The sequence below is a fragment of the Oculina patagonica genome, chromosome 14, assembly GCF_052425735.1.
Source record: "Oculina patagonica isolate OP01 chromosome 14, crgOcupat, whole genome shotgun sequence".
NCBI lineage: Eukaryota > Metazoa > Cnidaria > Anthozoa > Scleractinia > Oculinidae > Oculina > Oculina patagonica.
The window spans coordinates 19,119,388-19,141,153 of record NC_135771.1 but is presented as its reverse complement, the minus strand read 5'-3'; the positions used below and the strand labels follow the sequence as shown (position 1 = coordinate 19,141,153).

The 21,766-nt window shown below is 41.0% G+C and overlaps 2 protein-coding genes across 3 annotated transcripts in view; both read left to right on the top strand.

Annotated features, from left to right (window-relative positions):
- The window catches only part of LOC144638728 (uncharacterized), a 61,797-nt gene that overhangs the window by 725 nt on the left and 39,306 nt on the right, over positions 1-21,766 (top strand). The window contains exons 2-8 of one of the 2 annotated variants that reach the window (XM_078497960.1): positions 124-328; positions 3,607-4,572; positions 5,062-5,298; positions 5,391-6,710; positions 7,423-7,566; positions 8,110-8,209; positions 8,776-9,522. In XM_078497960.1, coding sequence (XP_078354086.1) covers positions 124-328; positions 3,607-4,572; positions 5,062-5,298; positions 5,391-6,710; positions 7,423-7,566; positions 8,110-8,209; positions 8,776-8,914 — 3,111 coding nt within the window. In that variant the 3' untranslated portion in view covers positions 8,915-9,522. Of the gene's footprint in view, positions 1-123; positions 329-3,606; positions 4,573-5,061; positions 5,299-5,390; positions 6,711-7,422; positions 7,567-8,109; positions 8,210-8,775; positions 9,523-21,766 lie in introns of those variants that run through there. The other variant, XM_078497959.1, reaches the window with a different exon arrangement.
- LOC144638727 (uncharacterized) lies at positions 11,746-17,986 on the top strand. Its single transcript, XM_078497958.1, has 3 exons — positions 11,746-11,853; positions 13,473-17,161; positions 17,679-17,986. The coding sequence occupies exon 2, from the start codon at positions 13,554-13,556 to the stop codon at positions 17,139-17,141; it is 3,588 nt and encodes a 1,195-aa protein (XP_078354084.1). The 5' UTR covers positions 11,746-11,853; positions 13,473-13,553; the 3' UTR covers positions 17,142-17,161; positions 17,679-17,986.

Below are 21,766 nucleotides of genomic sequence, written 5' to 3'. Positions count from 1 at the left end.
CGTTTAAAAATGTCATCTTTTTGTAAGACTATCTTAACTTGCCTGACCAAGTTGACATTTATTAAGTATTGCGCAAGAGTGTTGGTAATGCACCTTACTGTAAATCTCAAATCTTTCCTATAGTTGGAGTACCAAGTGGATCTGGATTCTGTGCATAAAATGGATAGATCCGATAGACCAGTGTACAAATTAGCAAAAGTACACACTCAGGAGAGAAACTTGTTTGAGCTGCTGGTTCAAGTCGTGTTTATTAATAATGAATTCAGTGAGCAGATCAAGTCAAAGCCTTTCTTGATAAAGACAAAGAGAATGAACGACGAACTAGTAGGTATGTCCTTAACGATCGGTGTGTTTGACGCTAGTTGAGGAAAACACTTAAAAATTAATTCGATTTTTTAGTTAATATTGATGCCTCCATGCATGTCCAATACACCCGCATCGACTCGAGTCGTGTACAAACACTAACGACTCGACTAAACAGAAGTATAATCGCAAATCATACCGGAAGTGGAAATCCCAAAATAAAAGCATGATACAAGCCCAATTGCGTGTATTACTCGTTCTATAAACGTGTGTAGATATTAAATTGGTGCGTTTAAGCGAAACGCGCGATATTCGGTCTGATTCTTTAGAGGCACACTCGAAGTATCAACCAATAACATAAATCATGAATGCAAAGCACAAAAACCGACGAGCAAACCCAGGCATGATACAAACCATGCCATGTATTACTCGTTCTATAAATCTGTGTAGATTATCGGTACGTTTTTAGCGAAACTTGGAATACCATGATTATGAATGTAAAGCACAAAAACTGCGAGCAAACCTAGGCATGATACAAACCATGCCACGTATTTCTCGTTCTTTAAACGTGTGCAGACAATCAGTTCTTTTTGAGCGAAACGGGGAATTCGGTTTGATTCTTTAGGCCCACGCTCGAAGTATCAACCACCAACATTAATCATGAATGTAAGGCACAAAAACCGTGAGCAAAGTCAGGCATGATACAAACCATGCCATGTATTACTCGTTCTATAAACGTGTTCAGATAATCAGTAAGTTGTTAGCGAAACGCGGAATTCGGTCTGATTCTATAGGCCCACGCTTGAAGTATCAACCAACAACATTTCGCATGAATGTAAAGCATAAAAAGCCACTAGACACTTCATTAAAGAATCTTCTTCTCACCTTTATGCCAATCGTTTGTATTAATTTAAAACAAAAACTATCGGCTTCTTTACCATTTATACCGCTATCTTTTGTTCAACTGTTTTGAATGTTTAGTTACTCTTTTGAGTGAGTGTTTCTCTCTTGTTGTTTTCAGCGCACCTTTTTAACAAATTCGCGTCACGATTCGAGCCGAAACGAATTAAGTTGCCGACTGACACTGATAACTGACTTTTTCGTATTTTACACAAAGGGGCCATCGAACTTGTGGACAAGTTTGGTAACAATCGATAGCTTTCATCATTAATGTGTCAATTGTTGCAGAAAACAAATGCGAATACATTTTATGAGGGCCTGTTTACATGTATGATTCCAAGGGACTTTCATTCCGGAACAAAACCCATTCCGAAATGAAGTTCGTTTTACATTCACATGACAAAGTCGAGTCGATACGTACCTTTAAGCGGCCTTCACACGACAAACTATTGGCCAACTCGTGTTGGCAAACTCGAGTTGGTGTGTGTGAACGACGCAGCAACGGCAAACAAGTTGGCCAACTGTTGGCGACAAAATAGAACTTGTCTCTATTCTCACCAACAGTTTTCCAACTTGTTTGCCAACTGTTGTTGTGTCGTTCACACACACCAACTTGAGTTTGCCAACATGAGTTTGCCAACTTTAGTTTGTCGCGTGAAGACGAACCGACTCTATGCGGGTGTGTTGGACAACCCTCACCAAAGTCTGGGTGATTTTATAAAAGCCATTGCATACCACAGCCAACATCTTAGCATTTCCAAAGAACAGGGGAACAGGGCTATAGCAATCTTGGCAATGCTTACCAGTGTCTGGGTTATTTGAAAGAAGCCATAGCGTGCCACAACCAACATCTAAGCATTTCCAAAGAACTGGGGAGCAGTGCTGGGGAGGCAGCTACCAATTGCAACCTTGGCAATGCTTACTGGTGTCTGCTTCTGGTGTCTGGGCCATTGTGTACCACAACCAGCATCTTAGCATTTCCATGGAACTGAAGGACAAGGCTGGAGTGGCAACGGCCTATAGCAATCTTCGAAATGCTTGCCAGTGTCTGGGTGATTTAAAACAAGCCCTAGCGTACCACAACCAACATCTAAGTATTTGCAAAGAACTGGGGAGACAGGGCTAGAGAAGGAAGTGCCTATGGCATTCTTGGCAAAGCTTACCAGAGTCTGGATGATTTTAAACAAGCCGTAGAGCACCACACGCAAGGTCGTACTATTGCCAAAGAACTGGGGTACAGCGCTGGCGAAGGACGTGCCTATGGCAACCTTAGTAATGCTTTTTAGAGTTTGGGTGATTTTAAACAAGCCGTAGAGCATTACAAGCAACATCTTACTATTGTCAAAGAACTGGGGGACAGGGCTGAAGAAGGACGTGGCTGTGGCAATCTCGGCGATGTTTACCAGAGCCTGGGTGATTTTGGACAAGCCAGAGACTACCACATTAGATGTCTTCATTGCCAAACACTGGAGAACAGCGCTGGCGAAGGACTTACCTATAACAAGCTTGGCACCGCTTACCAAGAAGTTACACTTCCAAGAAGTTTTTATTTCTCTATTTTGTATTTTTATTTCGTGGCGCATCTGAAAACTAGCTTTTTAGCTAAGCGTGCAGACCACGTTAAATAAAGATTGTGATTGTGATTGTGATTACCAGAATCTGGGTGATTATAAACAATTATGGCCCAAGACTGAAAGCCATGGGCTGTACTTAATACCATATTTATTTTGGAGTCCCGAAGGGCTATGTAGGAACTGGTTTTGACCTTTTTGCACTGGGAAAATGGGACTTGATGCCCTGACTGGAACTGGCGGAAACTTTAACTGGGGAATATATTCTCGAAACTGGGAGTGTTTTTTTTCTAAGTCTCATATTTCTCAACCGTTGCTATGGCGTGTGTTATGGTTCTAGTACTGCATGTGGGCATACGGTAGCGGACAGGTAGCCAGTTAAGCTTCTTTAGCACGGGCGTTATAAGATCAAATTCCTAATTCGTATAGCAATCCGAGTTGCTGTGTTTCGGATTGTTATCTTGAAAGTCTTGAAAGTAGATGCTGTGGATAGCCATATTGCAGTGAGTTGCAACTATCCAATTTCGAAGTAATAAAGGAATGTTAGTCTGTTAGCAGTACTCTCTTTATTGATATACTTTTATTTTAAGCAATATTCCTTACGTTCAATACGTGGTGATGAGAAGACTTGCATATTGCACTCCACGTAATAAATTCCACACTGTATTTATAGATCTTTATACTTCATGGATGTTATGCATCTTTCTGCAGGGGGCCACATATGTACGCTAAAATGATGGGAATACGCGATATCTGAATAAAGCTTACAACAAAAGCCTCAGTGATTGTTTGTTTCTTTATAATAACACAATGAATACGTTGTTTCTTTTAGAACTGCGGGAAGGTGAAAAGGAGAACACAGTGACAACTTCAAAGGAAAACAAGAGCCAAGTCCAAACGTTTGGAATCGTTGATTATAAGGGCGGAGTGGTGGTTGCAGAGGACGTTCAACTTACTTGCCCTACTGGTGCCGTAGGCCAATCGGAAGATCCTGTTCCTATCAAAATAACTTTGGAGAAACCTTCCACACACTGTGATATGATAGTCAAAAACGGACTTCAAAATGATGTTATGTTAATTGCACCCGTCATCAACTTGCAACCAAACGGTCAAGTGTTCAAGAAACCTATTACACTGACAACCACGTTAACAATTGACGAACATTCTTCCCGCAACGATGTTTTGGTTTTGCATGGAACACAAACTACAGATGGAAGGATCGTTTGGGAAGATTTCACTCACAAGTCAAAAATTGATTTAGAAAATGAAAAACTTGAAGTTGAAATTAACCACTTTTCTCGAATAGCAGTACTGCTGAAATTAACTTCGATATTAGCCAAAGACATATTAACCCGGCTGAACATTTCAGGATTCCATTACACGTTGTCGGTGCTTTTTAAAGACAACCACCCACATACACCCTTCGGTGAACTTGCCTTAGTGTTCATGAGCCACGACGTCTACCATGAAAAGTGTTATAGGGAACATCCTTCTTCTGTTTTGATGCAGCTCAAAGGCAACGGTTTTGAAGAAATGTGTTCCATAGATAGACCTGAGAGCAATCGCATCTACAACGGTGAAAATCTGAAAGTTTCTCTTCTCCTTGGGCGGGACTACAAGCTAACTGACGGACATCTAGAAAGAACGGATTGCATTGTTGAATCTGCAATTTGGTGGAACACCGGGCACGTCATTCAAATGTCCCTGAAAGGAAGTGATGGTGCCAGAATCCTGTGCGGAAAGATAGGTGTTGAAGGCCAACATGGGCACATCCTGGAAAACACCTTCTGCGAGTTGGGTGAGCAAAATAGTGTATAAATAAGAACATTTTGTCTGCGAGACATTAAAAGTAACGTTAAACCACTCAGTTGTCGTAAACGTAGTACTTACACACAAAGGCATGCAAATTACGCCATTGAACCAATGGAAAATGGCGCTATTATTCTGATTACTATCATCATCATCATCATTATTAGTATCATTATTCCTCTGCGTAACACAATCTGATAATTATAAAGATCATCATAAAAGCAACAGCTAGATGTTGAAATACGGGGTTGTACGGGGTTCTTTAAAGTTGAGAGGATTTCTCTGCTTATGAGAGCGTAACATACTGAGGCAGTCTCGTTTACGTAAGAGCTTTGCAAGTTTTTCTTACCAATCAAACTTCCTACTCCCATTTATAATAGTCATTCTTTTCGAGGTGTTCGTAACGTCAAGATAGCCAAATCAAGTTTTATTTCTGGATCTTAACCACCTTGCTTCCGACTTTGTTTGGTTACTGCAGATCGTTGTCGCTACGTTAGGCAACTGCTCAAAGTAGAGGGAACCATTTTAAACCTTTTGCCCGTTGCTCAAAAGCTTGAAGTGCCACAAGAAGAAATAAATGAAGTCATAAAATTATGGCAAAAAGATGAGGAACAACTGAAAATAATTCTCAAAGGCTGGTCGAACGGACAAGATGACTGTGACATGGATGATCCTGCCATGTTGAGAAACAATCTTCAGGAGCTTAGTCCGGAAGGTTAGTCTCTTTTGATATGATTAAAATAATACTGTCGCCATGATCCTGTTTATTTACTCAATTTTGTTCATCATGTTTTATGTCTTTTTTAGACTATGAAGTAGATGAAAGGGGGGAAATGCACATCAACCATTTGAGAGAACTAGCCTTTGAAATCCGTGGCTTACATCGCGACGATCCTCATTTGATGGAATACTTTGCCAATCAAATAAGAACTCTTTGCGATTTCATTTTGAAAGATTGTTGCATCGAGATGAATGCAGAAGTCTCTATAGAAAGCTACCCACGTTTTCTTTCCTTCCATCAACGAGTCACCGAAGATGTTGCCAAGAAATTGGAAAATATTTGCGCATCTTCAACGAGATCCATCATTGAAGATTTCTTCTTCGTTCTTCCTTTCCTCATTCAAGCCATCAAAGAAATCTTTCGTAAGGAAAAGCCCTCAGTTGTGCAAAATGGATTAAAAGGGCTGCCTAAAGAAATTGTTAGCCTATATGAGTGTAATGTTCGAGATGCTTTTCAAAATAAAGACATCTTCAAGCTTATGTACGAAGTGTGCAGCGTTCTCGAGCGTTTGTGTCTCAGTAATTGTAGCAAGCAATCAACCGAAGAGATTGATGTCTGGAGTAAAAGTCTGGGGATTTGGAACATGGCGGATTGCTTAAAGAGTTTCTTTCAGGGTCGCCAAGATAGTAAATTGCACAAGAGGTTGCAGCTCCTTTCATGCTCCATAAGTAGGATCGCAGCAGATATCCGAAGTGTCAAGGAGATTGATCTGCGCTACTTCTACAACGTTTCACTTAATCTGATCAAGTTTGCGACGTTTGATCCATCCAAACTCGTGAGGTTTGAAATCACTAACCCCACTAACTGTCCAATGACCTGTTATAGCGAGGCCTTAAAATACGACGGACCACATGATACCTTTTCTCAGCAGTTTGAGGTCAGAAAGGAGTCTGAAGATGATCTACAGCTAGAGGCAGTTGCACGTGTGCATCTTGATGGACAAATTCGTGAAGTCGGAGCGTTTCAATCGGTGATCATGCTTCCTCCCTCTAGTGAGGAACAATTTGACAGTTGTTCCATCGGTTCTCTTCCCGTTGCAATCAAAAGAGAACGTACAGACTCGGGAAACCTCCGTGTGGTTCTTTATTCGACAAGCAGAAGGAACATCTCAGAGGCATTAAGTGTGCTTCAAAGAGAACTGGGCGATGACACGGTGGATGGTGCACAGGCAGAGGTTACAGAATCTCGCCTAACGGTTCGTTGCTATGCAGAAGCAGGAAAAGTGGCAAGTCTACGGTTGCTGTACAAGTGGCAGTCAGAAGCAATTTCTGTGGAAAGCAAGGGTTTTGTGGCTATTGCTAATTCATCTGATGGAGGTGCTTCCACATCAGACCTGCAAATGACAGGTGAGTAAATGTCGCTATGTCAAGCACACTTTGCTGAGTAAATTTTAATTGAATAACTTTCACATTTTACGTCTATAACTAATTTTCTGCATAGATTATTATTATTAACCTCATTCAGACTGGGCTTTTTCTTAACTTTCCGGGGACCAAGGGAAAGAGCGGTGGGTGATTGGATTCCCGTCTTCAGCTTTAAGACCGTTTATCCTACAGTCATCAAATTACCACAGAATGATGTAGACAGTTTTTCTTACAACTTCAAATGTTATTGTGACGTAATAACAAATGGCGTCAGCTATCGCTTCATTTGTTTGATAGTATTGGCTGAAATAGTATATAAATCAGACCATCACAATTGAATGTATAACCACGAATCCTTAACAGCTTTGTGTCTATAATGTCAACAATGGCGTCATTTTGACGTTTTTCTCCAAAATGGTAATTTTAGAGTGTTTTAAAATGGGGCCGGAAAATATACAAGAGGTATAAGGTAGTGATCAACGATCCGACGAAGATTAGAAATGTTGGCAGATCGACTCGATCCGACATGGATCGTCACGACCCGTGTTATGACAAGACTCGCCAGAAGTAATTTTGTTACGGAAAAGAAATCAGTGATAACGTTATGGAGGAAGCTAGAAATTCGGGTTGTGAGCAAAACATATTAACTTCATGTCATATTTGGCCGTTTTCCTCTAAATTACCTCCCATCCAGGTTTAAACACACCATTGGAGGATGAACTATCTGCCCTTTCGATTGCAAACAGCCCAACCGCCGAAAATAGGAACTTTGGCATGGATCCTTCAGCACTGGTTGAGACACTGCAGACTCACAACCAGACACAATGTGGGCCAGTTGGTAAGACATTACAGAAGTTGTCTTTACTTAAAATTATCTCGCTAAAAAGAGTAATGAGTAAAGCCCTTACAACACAGTGCAGTGCAGTGCAATGTAGTGCAGAGCAGTGCAGTGTAGTAACGTGTACTCTAATGCAGTGCATACCAGAGATTGACTAGACAGATTCAGAGGGTCGTAGTTAAGTTGAGTGGCCGAAGGTCATGTTGCTACTGAAAATATGACGACGTAGGGTAGAAGAGACCATTATTCAGTACTGCACTTTAAGTACTTGTTCAGAAAATTTCAATTCGCATACTCCTTGGAAAGTTGAATATTAACACGATCTATGTAAAATGTAGACCGCAAACTTACCCAGCCCTAACCAACAAATTAAATTACCTTAACCGTATGAAATAACTCTAACTCTAATAAAAACCAGAGACTAGCCCTATCTGTTAGAATTAGCCATTAACTTAACCCTTAAACTAAAAACTAATTTTCTTAGTAAACAACAGGTTAAAACATTCCTCATTTTTATTCTTATTTTCCATGACCTTTTCACAGAGGTTCACTACCATATGCATCACACTTACATGAAGGGTCATGTTTGTGTGACTGGGGAAAAGACAAGTCTCAACATGGAGATGCCTAACACTGCTCAACGGTGAGTAATTGTTGCTAGATTAGGTCAAACACTACAATGGGACCAAACAATGTGTTAATATGACAAGGACAGCGAGGTTCATGCTCTAGACAGCAATCTTTGTTGTCCCCCGCCATCGGCCAACCCACCGGGTTGGTTTTTAGCATGCGTTGGTAAAAATGCCATAGAATGCTTATGCACATTGTAACGAAAACGTACGATTTGTGATTCAGTGAATTGTAATCGCAACACAATCAGGTTATAATAATATTAACTGGCTCGCAATCAAAAAACAGAATAATTCTTTGGGCGTAGTTGGCCAAAACTGGATCTTTTTCTGATCGCACCAGTAAGGTAAAGAAAGGTAGGGTAAGGAAACTTTATTTAACCAGGGTGGCCCATTCGGCAGCGAGGCTGGTATCCATTGGGGCCCTGGGACAAGTGAGTAAGACGCGTTTTCCTGGGCTTTGCTTCGGCCTGCCGTATAGTTGCTTCGTGTTCTTATTAATTTCTTGCGTTGCTTGCAAAAGACTGCTTAGCTCTATCTTGCTATAAAAAGTTAAATATATATATTTTTCATGGTTTAGATTGCAACAGGCAGAAATATGTGCTCCGTCTCAAAAGAGTATAACACAAGGACCAAGTTCGGGTGCATCAACAGCTTTTGGACAAGAAAAGCTGATGGATAAGCCATTTGACACAGAAGGAACAGAGGATAAAGATTAGAGATGAACAGTCAGCATACACTAGGCGGTTCATCGCTTCCAGGAAAAGTTAATATCCATAAACACCAACTAAACATGTTTCGCTAAACCAAGTGAAAAGTCATTACGTAAAATGAGGAAGCTTCCCGTATTTTGTCCCCTACGTTCCCCTGTTCAATCACCTTCAACTTTATTGAAATATAATCATTACAAATCGTTTTTACATAGAACTAAAGGACCACCCGCAAATACCTTATTCTTACTTATTTTCGCAATTTTCGCGATTTCAAAATAATCGCGCAATTTAGTATGCGCGAAATTTAAGCACGCGAAAATTAATACCACATTATAATTTATATCAAAACAGTAAAAATTTTAAATGTTTGGAACTGCAACTATTTTCGAAGCTATTTATCCTTGAAAATATATTTCCGTCTTGTGTTCGACTGGCGCCCTTCCCCTGATTACTGTTTTCTTCAGCTTGTAAATCGGCCAAAACCTCTTTAGTACAGTCACCAAAGTTTCCGTTTGCCGAGACCCCTTGTAGTTACATTGAACTAGACCTTTGTATATATGTCTCGTAGTTTCTTAGTCTTTGACGACTGAGCCATAAAACACTGACAAATTCGCGAAATTCGGTTCTCGAAATTTCGCGAAATAAAGTACGCGCAAAAATTAGTAAGGATGAGGTAGCAAGAACTAATCGACGGAAGCGAGTGGTATTAACTAATACACTAGTCGTAATAAAAGATTAGGGAATGCGTTCGAGATGCATGGAGATTTATCCTATTTGTTTTAATTGTCACGAAAAAGGGACATGATGTATTGTCACAGAAATTCTCAATATAGAATACTGGATGACTAAAAAATGCCTAATTCCAGCCATAGGAATGTGAAATGCAACTCTGCCATACAGTTGATGTGAAACTGCAAACATTAGACGGCAGACTGATCCTCGCGGCTTAAGCTACTAAAAGTAAAAAAAAATGGATTGACAACGAAGAGGATGAGTGAGAGAGGTAGGCGTTCTTTTAGCTCTTCGCGCAGTTTTTTGGAGGAAAGATTGTGTGACTCAGTGAAGCCAAAAGAACGTCTGTTGATGAGTGTGTGAAATTGACAGGATTTTATCTGTAAGTAGTATAAATTGAAATATTTTTTATTCAAGGAAGAGGTTTAATAAACTGCAAAAAAATTGTAGACTCTGTTGGTAGCAGTTCTTTATACAGTAGAACCCCGGTAACGCGATCTTGGATAACTTGAACACCCCGCTAACTCGAACCATCTGCCATTTCCCTTGGATTTCACCCCCCCCCCCCCACTTTTTTAAAAGTCATTTTTACTCCGTTAACTCGAACACCCCGCTAACTCGGACTAAATTTCGTTTCTCTTGATCAAAATTCGGGTCAAATTTACCCCGATAACTCGAATTCCAGTTCTTGCAACTCACCATGCCGGATGTCTCGTGCACATTGATGAGAGCAACCCCCGGGGGGGGGGGGGTACTCAAAAAAAATTTATACGGGGAGGCTCCGAGTTCTAGCCCCTTACCCTTTTATATACCATTTTGACAGAAATTGTACCCCTTTTAAAAACCTTTAACTGAAAAAAGGTACCCCTTTCATATACCATGGCATAGACTTAAATTAGGACGTTTTCTTGTCATTTTTATGTAGCGCTTAACAGATTAAAATAAATTGCGTCTGTTCAAAATATTTTAATTAACGGCCCTTTAAATAGCCAAATGACATATTTCCATACCCTTTCATATACTTAAACGTGTGAAATCCCTACCCTTTAATATACCTGAAGCCTGAAAAAGGTACCCCTTTCGGGCGGAGCCTCCCCGTATAGGCCATTATAGGGAGTACCTCCCCCGGGGAGAGCAACGGCCATAACACACACTTGACAGCCATTTTCCACTCTTACCATAAGAATGTATGATCGTGTTAGAGATTCTGACGAGATAAGTTTAATTTACACTGCACTGTATACTAGAGGACAGTAATCAGATAACTATTCACCGTTTAACCACACGTATTTTTTTTAAAAAATGAAAGACTGATTTACTCATCAGTGACCGATGTACAAGTACTCAGAAAGTTTGGGAGGAGTGAGACGGGTAGATTGACCTTTTTTTTGCTAAAAAGAACTCCGGGGCGGGTCCGGGGACTTGGGAGTGGAGTAAGGCCTTTCGAGCACGTGCACTAGCCACATTTTGAACAGCCGGGCCATGGACCGTGAAATCATTCTAAAACACCTCGCAAACTCGAGTAGTACAGCATGGAAGCAAGATAACGTGTTTTCGTTGCGTTTCTTTCCCGTATAATTCTTCATATTTTCCGTATTTCTAGCCGCCTGATATATTCGTTATACTCCAATTCCATGCGAGCTATAATAATTAAAACTTCCTGTTTTGACTACGAACAGTGCCACATTCAAATGCAAATGAGTTCTCGTGACTTTTTCCGCTCACGCTTCAGAGCTTGTACATTACTTACATTTAATTCCTAAGTGATAAAATCCACTGTTCTTGGCCTCGTTTGTACTGACTTTTTAACTTAAGGTAAGTGTAGAGCACAAAGTTAACCTTTCTATTATAAAGTTTGTCGATTTTTCAGTTTTTTCATTGAAGTGAATTAATAGTTTTAATTAACATAAGGAATTCCAGTCGAAACTTGCTACATCGGGGCTACATCGTATCTGTTTTTAAGTCTCATTGAAATCTGGATGTTGTTCGCTTGATTTACAATTGGGCATTCCGACTCATGCCCAAATTGTTTTACATCTATATACGTAAGGCTGGTGAGGCTTTTACATCAGTTAAGACTTTCATGATAGGACTAGACTGAACATTTGTTAATTGCAGGAACAACATTTGAGTCAGTAGCCAGAGGCATCACGGAGCTGAACTTCAGAAGTCTTACCATTCAGTGCGTTTGTTGCACAGCGATTTAATTCAAGGTAATTGATATCAAGTATGTAATATTATACCCTATCTAGAATACTCGATCATGATGCTTATTTGTTTCTGTACCAAACCAAGTAAACATATTCAACAGATTCAACCCAATTCAATAATTAAAGTTCCAGTTGGTTGCCTCTCTGTCAGGCGCTAGAATGCTTAATGCTTGCAGTATGTGCACCATGCAGCAGTTAATTTTGCTTCAGTTGTAAGAAAAAAACTTCTCAGATTGAGACACTGCAGTGCTAGATTGTAGAGTAACTTGCATTTCTTTGCAAACATTTATCTGCAAACATTTATCTGTCTGTGACCGGGCTAAGACCTAAGACGTTGGTGTGATATCTGAATGGACTTTTACCGACTTCATACAGTAAAATGTAGATGTAGATGTAAAAAACTGTGAATAGTAATAATTTTAATCTAGCTCACTGAATATAAAGAGTTACAAATTGTGAAGCACCCGCGCGAAAGAAGCCTGAATTACATGCATTAAGGCTATCCATGCAAATATTTTGTCGGTATTTTGGTACTGATAATGCAGTTATGAGCAGTCAGTATAAAACAGTTACACGGACTTCGGACTACGGACTACGCAGGGTCGGCCAGGGTTTTTAGGTATATGGTATACAGGGAGATTTGAAATTGGCTACTGACGTGACGGACTGGGTTTAAAACACGGACTGAGGTATAAAACGCGGGATCCCGGGCGCGGGATACGGACTAAGGACTTGGTATAAAATACGGACTAGGGTATAATATAAAATTCGGCCCAAGGATACAAACGGCTTAAAAACGCGAACTGAAGGTAAAATAACGAGAAGCAAGGCTGTTAGTATAACATGGGAGTTAACGTCGGCAAGAATTACCTACTTATCGCTGGCTCACATGCTATTTATTTTGAATTACCGAATTGTGAACCACCAGCGGTGAATGATCTTTATTTTGAAATCATTATTGTCTTTACATAGTAACGGTATCTACAGATAGTAAATTACTGCTATTATATAAAGTGACTCAATGACTCATTTCTAGCTGTTCTGTGGGAATTAGTTCATGTCTCAATTTCTGAGCTGAATTTTAATATACCTTTCCTCCATCGACATAAGTCAGTGAAATGGATTGGAGCGAATCGAATGCGAAAGCGTGAACATCATGGTTTGACATTGATATGTTTATTGTACCCAGACCACACGGTTAGACCAAGTTAACTTACCGTTAGGGTTTTCAGCTAATTCATTTCACATCTAATCAGTTTTCCCTTTCGGCACAATAGCATTCAACAAATAATCCTAGTGTTCAGCTACCCTGATTTACACTTAGTTTGTTGCGAAAACGTCAGAAAGGTAGCAACAACTCGCAAATTTAGGTAGTAAGATTTCGTTCCACCACTGCTCAACACTTAAGTCCTCCGTAGCTCGGTGGTTAGAACGTCCGACTAGTGTAGGTAAGGTCGTGTTTAAATTCCATCTGTGAGTAACGCTCGAAAGCAAATAATTTAACTACTACTTCTGCTGTAATAAATAATAACCACCACCAAGACAGGGACAATTTAAAATAGAAACATAAAAAAGAAGTCAATTGACCTATCAAATACGCTTTAATGTTTCATCTTTACCAGTGATGCACTTGACAGGAGCCAAGAATATTCATCATATTAATATACACCTATACATCTTCACGTTAATATAGAGCCCAAAAAATGACGTCTTTTGAGATGGAGCTTTACAAACAAGTTTATGCGACAGCCAAACACCTGGGTATAAAAGATGGTGAGGGAGACTCTTGCAGCGAACTCGGCAATGCTTATTATAGGCTTGGTGATATTAAACAAGCCATAGAGTACCACTCGCAACATCTGAACATTGCCAAAGAACTAGGAGACAGAGATGCAGAAGGAGAAGCCTATGGCAATCTTGGCATTGCTTTCCACAGTCTGGGTGATTTTAAAAAGGCCATAGAGTACCACACGCAACATCTTAACATTGCAAAAGAACTAGGAGACAGAGATGCAGAAGGCGTAGCCTATGGCAATCTTGGCAATGCTTTCCAGAGTCTGGGTGATGTTAAAAAGGCAATAGAGTACCATACGCACTATCTTAACATTGCCAAAGAACTGGGAGGCAGGGCTGCAGAAGGAGCCGCCTATTGTAATCTTGGCAATGATTACAGGAGTCTGGGTAGTTTTAAACAAGCTATAGACTACCATACGGAGCATCTAAGCATTGCCCAAAAACTGGGAGACAGGGCTGGAGAAGGGCATGCCTATGGCAATCTTGGCAATGCTTACTGGAGTCTGGGTGAATTTAAACAAGCCATTAAGTACCACACGGAGCATCTTAGCATTGCCAAAAAAATGGGGTGCAGAGCTGAACAAGGAAGTGCCTGTGGTAATCTGGGCAATGCTTACCAAAGCATGGGGGATTTTAAACAAGCCAGAGAGTACTACTCACAGCGTCTCAGCATTGCCAAAGAACTGGGGGACAGGGCTGAAGAAGGACGCGCCTGTGGTAATCTGGGCGTTGTTTCCCGTGCTCTGGGTGGTTTTAAACAAGCCATAGATTACCACACGCAAGATCTTAGCATCGCCAAAGAATTCAGGGACAGGGCTGGAGAAGGACGTGCTAATGGTAATCTTGGCAATGCTTTCCAGAGTCTAGGTGATTTTAAGCAAGCCATAGAGCACCACAAGCGACATCTTAGCATTGCTAAAGAACTGAGGGACAGGGCTGGACAGGGACGTGCCTATGGTAATCTTGGAAATGCTTTCCAGAGTCTGGGTGATTTTAAACAAGCCATTAGCTACCACACGCAAGATCTGAGCATTGCCAAAGAACTGGAAGACAGGAATGCAGAAGGAGCCGCCTATGGTAATCTTGGCAATGCTTACTGGAGTCTGGGTGATTTTAAACAGGCCATGGAGTACAACACGCAGTATCTTAGCATTGCAAAAAAACTGGGGGACAGGGCCGGAGAAGGGCATGCCTATGGCAATCTTGGCAATGCCTACCAGAGCATGGGGGATTTCAAACAAGCCAAAGAGCACTACTCACAACGTCTCAGCATTGCAAAAGAACTGGGAGACAGAGCCGGAGAAGGACGTGCCTATGGTAATCTGGGCGTTGTTTCGCGGGCTCTGGGTGGCTTTAAACAAGCCATGGAGTACCACACACAATGTCTTAGCATTTTCAAAGAACTTGGGGACAGGGCTGGAGAAGGAAATGCCTATGGTAATCTTGGCAGTACTTATTGGAGTCTGGGTGATTTGAAAAAAGCCATAGAGTACCAAACACAACATCTCAGCATTGCGAAAGACCTGGGTGACAGAGCTGGAGAGGGACGGGCCTGTGGCAATCTTGGCAATGATTACCGGAATCTAGGTGATTTTGAACAAGCCCTAGAGTACCACATGCAACATCTTAGCATTGCGAAAGAGCTGGGGGACAGGGCTGGCGAAGGACATGCTTATGGAAATCTTGGCGATGTTTACCAGATGCTGGATAAATGCAATCTTGCCATAGAGTACCACACGCAATATCTAAGCATTGCCAAAGAACTGGGAGATAAGGCTGGAGAAGCAGATGCTTATCGTAATCTAGGCAAAACTTACCGGTGGCTGGGTGATTTTAAACAAGCCATTTGGTACCATACGCAACATCTTCGTATTACTAAAGAACTAGGGAACAGAGCTGGAGAAGGAGATGCCTATGGCAATCTTGGCAATGCTTACCAGAGTCTGGATGATTTCAAACAAGCCATAAAGTACCACACGCAATATCTCAGCATTGCCAAAGAGCTGGGGGACGTGGTTGGAAAAGGACGTGCTTATCATTTCCTGGGTTGTGACTTTGAATTCTCAGGTGCCTTGCATGAGTCTCTTGAATGTTATCGAGCCAGTGTTAAACTGTTCAATGATATGAGAGCTCTTCTTCAATCTGAAGATGTGTGGAAAATAACCTTTCGTAAGACGTGTCAACAAGCCTACGATGCTCTATGGAGAACTTTGGTTAGGCTTGAAAAGAATGATGAGGCTTTGTGTGTTGCTGAGCAAGGACGAGCACAGGCGTTGCTGGATCTCATGAAATTACGATACGACTCTGAATTGCTAGCGTCTGAGCCATTTGATCCTAAAGTAACGATCTCTGGCATATTACATGTTACGTCCACAGTACAAACAGTTTTCATAGCACTTGAAAGTAACATAATTCATTCATGGGTACTCTGCAACGGAACAAATGTTCAGTTTAGACAAAAAGAAGTAGCAGATAAAGATGCCACTACCTTTTTGGAGTGCTTAATGAAAGATGTATTCAAAGAAAATAACATTGCTTCTCGAGTTACCTGTGAAAATCGTTCCTTGGATGAGGTAAGAAAGAAATTGCAGCCCAGTAAAGAATTTGAACAGGAAACCGTAAAGGCATCACACTGCGAAAATAATTCTTTGCGCATCCTTCATGATTGTATTATTGGCCCCATTGCAGACTTGCTTCAGGGTGACGAATTAGTCATTGTACCGGATGGTCCATTGTGCCTGGCTCCTTATGCTGCATTTCTAGATGGCGAATCGAAATATCTAAGTGAATCCGTCAAGATACGCATTGCTCCTTCACTGACAAGTTTAAAACTGATCGCAGATTCTCCTGAGGACTACCACAGAACGAGTGGAGCACTACTTGTGGGAGATCCATGTGTGGAGGAAGTTACCAACGAGCTTGGTGAGCCCATTCTGTCGCCGTTGCCAGATGCGAGAAAGGAAGTAAAGATGATAGGAGGAATGCTTGGTACCAAACCTCTCATTGGGAAGAAAGCAACGAAAGAAGAGGTGTTAAGACGAATCGGTTCAGTTTCCTTGATACACATCGCAGCACATGGTGATATGACATCTGGTGAAATTGCCTTGGCTCCAAATCCTGTAAGGAAATCCAAGATCCCTGAAGAAAGCGATTTTATGTTGAAGATGGCAGATGTGAGAGCTGCTCAGCTACGAGCAAGGCTTGTCGTGCTAAGTTGCTGTCACAGTGCGCAAGGCACGGTTACGCCTGAGGGTGTGGTCGGTATTGCAAGAGCTTTCCTGGGTGCTGGTGCTCGTTCTGTTCTTGTTGCACTCTGGGCAATTGATGACGAGGCCACTATGGAATTTATGAACAATTTCTACCAACATCTACGTTGTGGACATAAAGCCACTGTAGCTCTTAACAGGGCTATGAAATGTCTTCGCGAGTCGGAGAAGTTTGGTGCAGTAAAGTACTGGGCTCCATTTGTGCTCATTGGGGATGACGTCACAATATAATTTGGAGTGAATCAGTAAAGGTAATGTGGGTGGTTCTTTATTAGGTCAGCCGCGCCTTTTTTTTGTTGACATACGGGATTTTCGGTTATTTTTGACGCGGGGCGTGTCTAAACGAAAGTGATCACCATGCGCAATTTAACAGACTTCAATTAACACAACTTGTGGCGATATGAAGATTCCGCTTCAGTACACATTTTTCACAATTTCGATGCCACTAAAAATAGCGGAGGCTGACCGTGGTCCTTTAACTGCGTACAGATTGTTGTTGGTTGTAATAGCTACCTGTAAAGTTAACGTGTTTCGTGACGTGTGAGTTTTAAGCCCTTTGATATTTTCGACAGCGTTTTAGTTGAGTTTGTAACGTACAGAATATAAAAAAATACACAAGTTTAAGTTTACCTGTGTTCGACTACTGTATAGATTGTAATACTGCTCTTGTCCAATCAGAATCAAGGAATTTTGTTGAGTGCACTATAATAAAGGTAAATTTTAAGTTTCACAAGTATATACAATCTCATATGCTGTCTTGTGTTGCAGAAGCTGAGTCATCGCAGACAGAGAAAACTACTCGGCGAGTCGTTAAACAGACATTTACAGATTTTTTAACAGTGTGTATTTTCCCTGTCGCTTGTTTCTGTTTGTAATAAGTAAAAAAACAAAACAAAACAAAAACAAGCAGAATCTATAGTTGTTTACTATCATATCCAGGAGAGAACACTTATCCTAGGACGAAGTTGTAGGAAAAAACTTAAACTTTTTTAGACAAGTACCTATCATAGAAAACATAAATTAAAGTGTGCTCTGCAGACTAGAATTCTTTCAAGTTAACAGTTACAAAATACCGGAGTATCGGTACTTGTTGTAATTCTTTTCATTATCAATGAATGAATAAACGAACGAATGAATAATCAATCAATCAATCAATCAATTAATCAATCAATCAATCAGTCAGTCAGTCAGTCAGTCAGTCAACCAATCAATCATTTACTCATTTATTGTACATCACGACACTGCAAGTTATGCTTATCCAATATTGAGAGACATTCTGAGAGTCAATTTTATTTTTTTCTAAGTACTTACGTAAAAGGCGAGTTGACCACCATTTTGAATTAGACAAACATGACACGAAACACAGTCCATGTATGGAATAAGCCGAAATACAATGCTGCTTTTGCAACTGGTCTAAAATGAGGTAAAGATTTCGGTTGTGTTCAAAAGCGCCAAGACTAATAGTATACCATTCTCACTCATTAATTATGCCGCTCATTGTCCGGCGTGGAAAGATATGGGAAAAGATTGTGGCCGAGGCAATGAGCGACTGGGTGAGAAAGCACTATAGCTGTGCATTACGTCGCCGAAGGGGAGGTAGGAGGGTAGAAAATTCGCCCGGACTTCCCGGCTTGCGTATCTCTTTCGAAATGCCCCAAAACTAAGCCAAGGGCCCGGGGGCTACTCGAAAAAGTTTTGTACGGGGAGGCTCCGCCCCGAGCTCTAACCCCTTACCCTTTTATATACCATTTTGCCAGAAATTGTACCCCTTTTGTATACCTTTTACTGAAAAAAGGTACCCCTTTCGTATACCTGAAAGACATGGCATAGACTTAGAACACGACGTTTTGTTGTCATTTTAATTTAGCGCTTAATAAATTGAAATAATACAGCCATAAATCGCATCTGTTCGAGATTTTCTTAATTAACGGCCCTTTGAAAAACCTTAATGACAGATTTACATACCCTTTCGTATACCTAAACTTGTGAAATCCCTACCCTTTTATATACCAGACGCCTGAAAAAGGTACCCCTTTCGGGCGGAGCCTCCCCGTATAGGCCATTATAGGGAGTACCCCCCCCCCCCACCGGGGCCAAGGGATCTTTAAATACGGAGATTGTGCACCTGGTGATTAAGCATTACCTAACACAACTATCTATAAACAAATGGGGTTATGTAATCCACACACATCTGAATTCAGCGTCATAATTATGAATGAGAATAGGACTGTTAGGGTACGGACATTTATTCATTTTGGTCCAGTGAAAAGGTTAGCCGTATTACAAGGTGTGCCCCCATTTGTGTAATGCAAGAACGTTCTTTCTTGCAAGTTTTTCTAGCCGACAAACACAACCCCAAGCAACGTCCTTTACCGACGGTTGATGAACATCTCTATGTCTAAAATGACGCATGACGGTGTCATGTTGTTGCATGAGATAACTCAAAGAATGTCAGTTCATGTAAACAGAAAGCGCCCCATCTTCTTAAAGCACATTGGAACCCCGCCGCCAGTGAAAACCTTTCTGGCAAAAGTGTCATCCCATGTCAAGTTCTTTTAATACATGTTTTATAAGGTAATCTATTTTTTTTTTATTTTAGCACAACCCGTTGCACTATATCAGCAAAATTACACTTTTATTTCTTTACAATATTGTATTGCAGGGAATTATCTTCTGAGCTAAAAAATAATGTAATATTTCACGGTTGTGATAAATGAAATGTCCCACAATGCAAGTAATAATTAGTCGAGGCATGTTTTATCAAGTACAATTTGGAATAAACAAGTACTTCTGCTTGTACGTTTTTGTAACGACTACAAATAGTCCATTTTACAGTTGCCTGCCAAGTGACCTGGCCTTTGAATGGTAGTGAGGCTGAGGGTGACCTTGCATTGATACAAACCTCCCTGAATTATCATGTAAATGCAAACTAATTAGCATCAAAACAACATGATTTACAAAACAAAAGGAGTGAGGTCTGTATCAAAACAAGGTCACCTCCAGCCTCACTTCCATTCAAAGCCCAGGTCACTAAGCAGACAACTGTAAAATGGTCTATTTCTAGCATTTAAAAACACTGCTACCCTTTGAAAAGTTACTCTTGCTCATTTACTAAGCATGTACCGTATTTTGCGCGAGGCTTTTGTATGGAACGCCAACACTGTCTTATGTTAATTTGTTTCATTATATGAAGTGGTTGTAACATTATATGCACATGTACTGGAATCGAGAGAGCCGAAACGCCGAATTCGGAGAGGTTTTCGTTGGGGAGAGTCCGCTGTACGAAAAGAGTGCAGGCGAAATGCGCCTGCACTCACCTTGCCCAGCGGATGTTTACAACGAACGCCCCATAGCTTGTACTCCTGGTTTCAAGCAATCTCGAGCCCAGAGTGTCTCCCGGCTCCGCGGTCCGTCAGCGGTTGGTCAGCAGTAGGGTCGCCGGTAGACACTCTGGGAAACTGAAATGTATTTCTCTTTTTCTATTGGCCCTCGCAGAACAATAGAAATCAACACGGAAGTCTTAAAATTCTTCCCGGAAGTAAACCAAACCGGAAACCCTGGAAAAACATTTTTTTGTTTTCCATGGTCAAATGTTCAGAAGTATCAGCTTAATTTTGTAAAAATACCTAAGAAATCGTGATATGGTGCTACATATCATATCTTCTCTTTGAACGTAAAAGATACCATGAATAAAAAAAAATTGACTTCCTTATAGCGTCTATACTGAACGGTGATTTAAAACAACAAACCACGGCGTCACCAAGGACAAGGTCGATTGAAAACTCAATTTATAGCTGACTTCCAAATATCGCTAGAACTACTGTTTTCATTCAAATCTCCGTTCCAGTTGAAAAACTGAATATGGCAGACAGTGCACGATTCAAAATAATAACTAATGACGCAGAATTTGAACATTACGCGTTGTTGTTTTGCTGAAGAAAAAGAATTGAACACAAATTATAACACACGTGTGCACGTGCTAAGTCGCCAAAATGCTAATTACGCCTTTTGAATAGCGTTGAACTGTGTGCATGTGGCCTTTAACGTCTTTATTAATATCACCGCCATTCGACGAGGAAAAAATTGTTTGCTCGAAAACATGCAACCTATCCTGAAAAGATGCGCTTTCAGCGAGAAGCCTTTCCAATATACAAAAGTCACCAAACAAAAATATACGAAAGTCGCCAAACATTTTTTTTTTTTTATGAACAGAACAATAGCTTGTCCGTGCGTTGTGCATTATGTAAATTTCTTAGCCGTCTTCTGAAAAACAACAACGGACACACGCACGCAGTCTTCAGAGACGGAATCCTGGAAGGCTAGCAACACCTTTGATTTAAAACAAATATAGCAGAATGCTCAAGAAAGAGACTAAAGGAAATAAAAACACCAGACGCTATTTTGTTAACTCTCTCTTTAGTTAACTGCAGGACGTTATTGTTACTTTTGTTGCTTCAATAAACACGAGTTCAGTCGACACTGTTTTAGAAATAGTTCAACTTTCTCGATTTACTTCCGTTCTGGGAAATTTACTTCCGCTAAGAACAACGAGCATGCGCAAAAAAAACCCGGAAGACCAAGGTTCTTCCTGAAATCGACCTGAAATTGATCTGATCCATTCCAGTTTCCCAGAGTTCATCCCATACCGCTGACCGACTGGATGGACTCTGGGCTCGAGATTGGGTTTCAAGTCTCTCGTTAGATTCGCAGGAGACCGCTGGATACGGAAACGGAGGGCGCGCGCAGGCATGAGAAACAAAATGGCGGAGGAGGTCGGCGGAGGATCGTTGCGGAACGAGCGACGCTCGTTCCGAGCCATTCCTCGGTAAGTGTCGCGCGCGCGTTCACAGAAATAA

What these genes read in the sequence shown, in the direction of transcription:
- LOC144638727 (XM_078497958.1), top strand. Translation starts at nt 13,554, where the DNA reads ATGACGTCTTTTGAGATGGAGCTTTACAAACAAGTTTATGCGACAGCC.